The 1665-nt window shown below is 36.4% G+C and overlaps 1 protein-coding gene across 1 annotated transcript; it reads left to right on the top strand.

Annotated features, from left to right (window-relative positions):
- The first annotated feature begins 390 nt into the window (after positions 1-390).
- On the top strand, positions 391-801 carry LOC124552987 (piggyBac transposable element-derived protein 4-like). Its single transcript, XM_047127092.1, has one exon. The coding sequence runs from the start codon at positions 391-393 to the stop codon at positions 799-801; it is 411 nt and encodes a 136-aa protein (XP_046983048.1).
- The last annotated feature ends 864 nt before the right edge of the window (positions 802-1665 follow it).

The raw sequence follows: 1665 nt of genomic DNA, 5'->3' as shown, positions 1-1665 counted from the left end.
CACCACAATGGAGCCAAATTTCAGAGTTGAAGCACTGCCTAATTTTGTGGAAAAAATTGGCGCTATAGCTGTTTTTACACAGATGTCAAATCCATCACCACATAAAATATTTTGTGAATTTTTTACTGATGAAATGGTAAAACATATTACATTTCACACCAATTTGTACGCCACACAAAACGGAAAGCCTTTCATCTTAACTACCGAAGGAGAGATAAGGGTTTTCTTGGGCATCAATTTATTTACTTATGAGTGTCAAAAAATTACAAAGTTATCGAGATTCTTGGTCTTCAACTCCAGATTCAAATGAGTCATATATATGTGACTCGATGACTGTAAAACGATTCAGTTTTCTCCTCAGTCATATCCATTCAAAATGACAACCCGATGATGCCTAAAAGGGGACAGGCCGATTTTGACAAGCTTTTTAAAATAAGGCCTCTTGTTGAAATGTTGAATAAAAGGTATGCACAGTGCTATCAGCCTCATCAAAAAGTAGCAATTGATGAGTCAATGGTGAAATTCAAAGGCAGAAGCTCAATGAAGCAGTACATGAGGGACAAGCCTGTGAAAAGAGGTTATAAAATATGGATGCTATGTGATGAATCTGCATATAATTTCGAGTTCCAAATATATACTGAAAGATTAGCTACAGAGAAGTCTGAACTGGGACTGGGTGCACGGGAAGTAACAGATTTATGTGAAGAACTTTATGGCAAAAATCGTATCGTTTTCGTGGATAATTTCTTCACATCTTATGATCTTTTTGTCCTACTAAAACATTTTCAGTTTGAACGGTGAACCCTACACATAAATTCCTCCCAAAACTGAAGGAAGATAAAAAGATGAAATGAGGGGACTTTGACAGCTAAGTCAGTAATCATGGTGTAGCATTTTACAAGTGGATGGACAAACGAGCTGAGAGTTTGATCTCTACTATGCATAGTCCAAGTGACACCATAAGTGTAAATAGGTAGGAAAAAGATGGATCAACTACTGTAGTGGCATGTCCCCGTGTATTGAGTGACTATATCAGGAGGAAGAATTTTGTTGACAACTTTGATCGTCTATAAGAGACTATGATTGTGATCGCAAAAGTAAAAAATGGTGGCATAGGCTTTTTTCCCACTTTATTGATATGTGTGTAGTGAATGCGTTTATCACACACAAAGAAACTGAAATGGAACAATTCACGAATAAAGACTTCCGAAGGAAAGCGTACGAAGTACTGCTTGCCAAGGTAATTGTCCATCGCAGTGGCTTAAGTCAAACAGGGAAGAGCATAACTCTCAATAAACATAAACCACATGTGGACAAACAAATCAGATTGGAAAGTAAGGCACATCAGCCAAAACAGGCCACATCAAGATGATGTGCAGTATGCAGCACACGTGCTGTTCCTGTTAGAACGGTGTGGATGTGTTCTTCATGTAATGTGCCTCTTTGTCTACGAAAATGCAAACCTTTCTTTCAAACATTTCATTCTCAATAATGATGTACTTTTGAGTTGTTTGTGTAAATAATTTCCTAAGAAAACTGTTCAAAATTTCTCAACAAATAAGTGACTTATGAGTATCATGTGCGGTGGTTAACAGAGGTAACCACAATTTAATTCACTGTAATTAAAAAAGTAAGGAATATTGTAAAATAGTATTAAAATAAATT

The sequence above is a fragment of the Schistocerca americana genome, chromosome 1 (genome assembly GCF_021461395.2).
Source record: "Schistocerca americana isolate TAMUIC-IGC-003095 chromosome 1, iqSchAmer2.1, whole genome shotgun sequence".
NCBI classification, from domain to species: domain Eukaryota; kingdom Metazoa; phylum Arthropoda; class Insecta; order Orthoptera; family Acrididae; genus Schistocerca; species Schistocerca americana.
Note: the sequence above shows the minus strand (reverse complement) of the source record. Positions and strands in the feature narration are given on the sequence as shown.

Bases quoted from the DNA above. Each gene is read 5' to 3' on its own strand.
- LOC124552987 (XM_047127092.1), top strand. From the start codon at position 391: ATGCCTAAAAGGGGACAGGCCGATTTTGACAAGCTTTTTAAAATAAGG.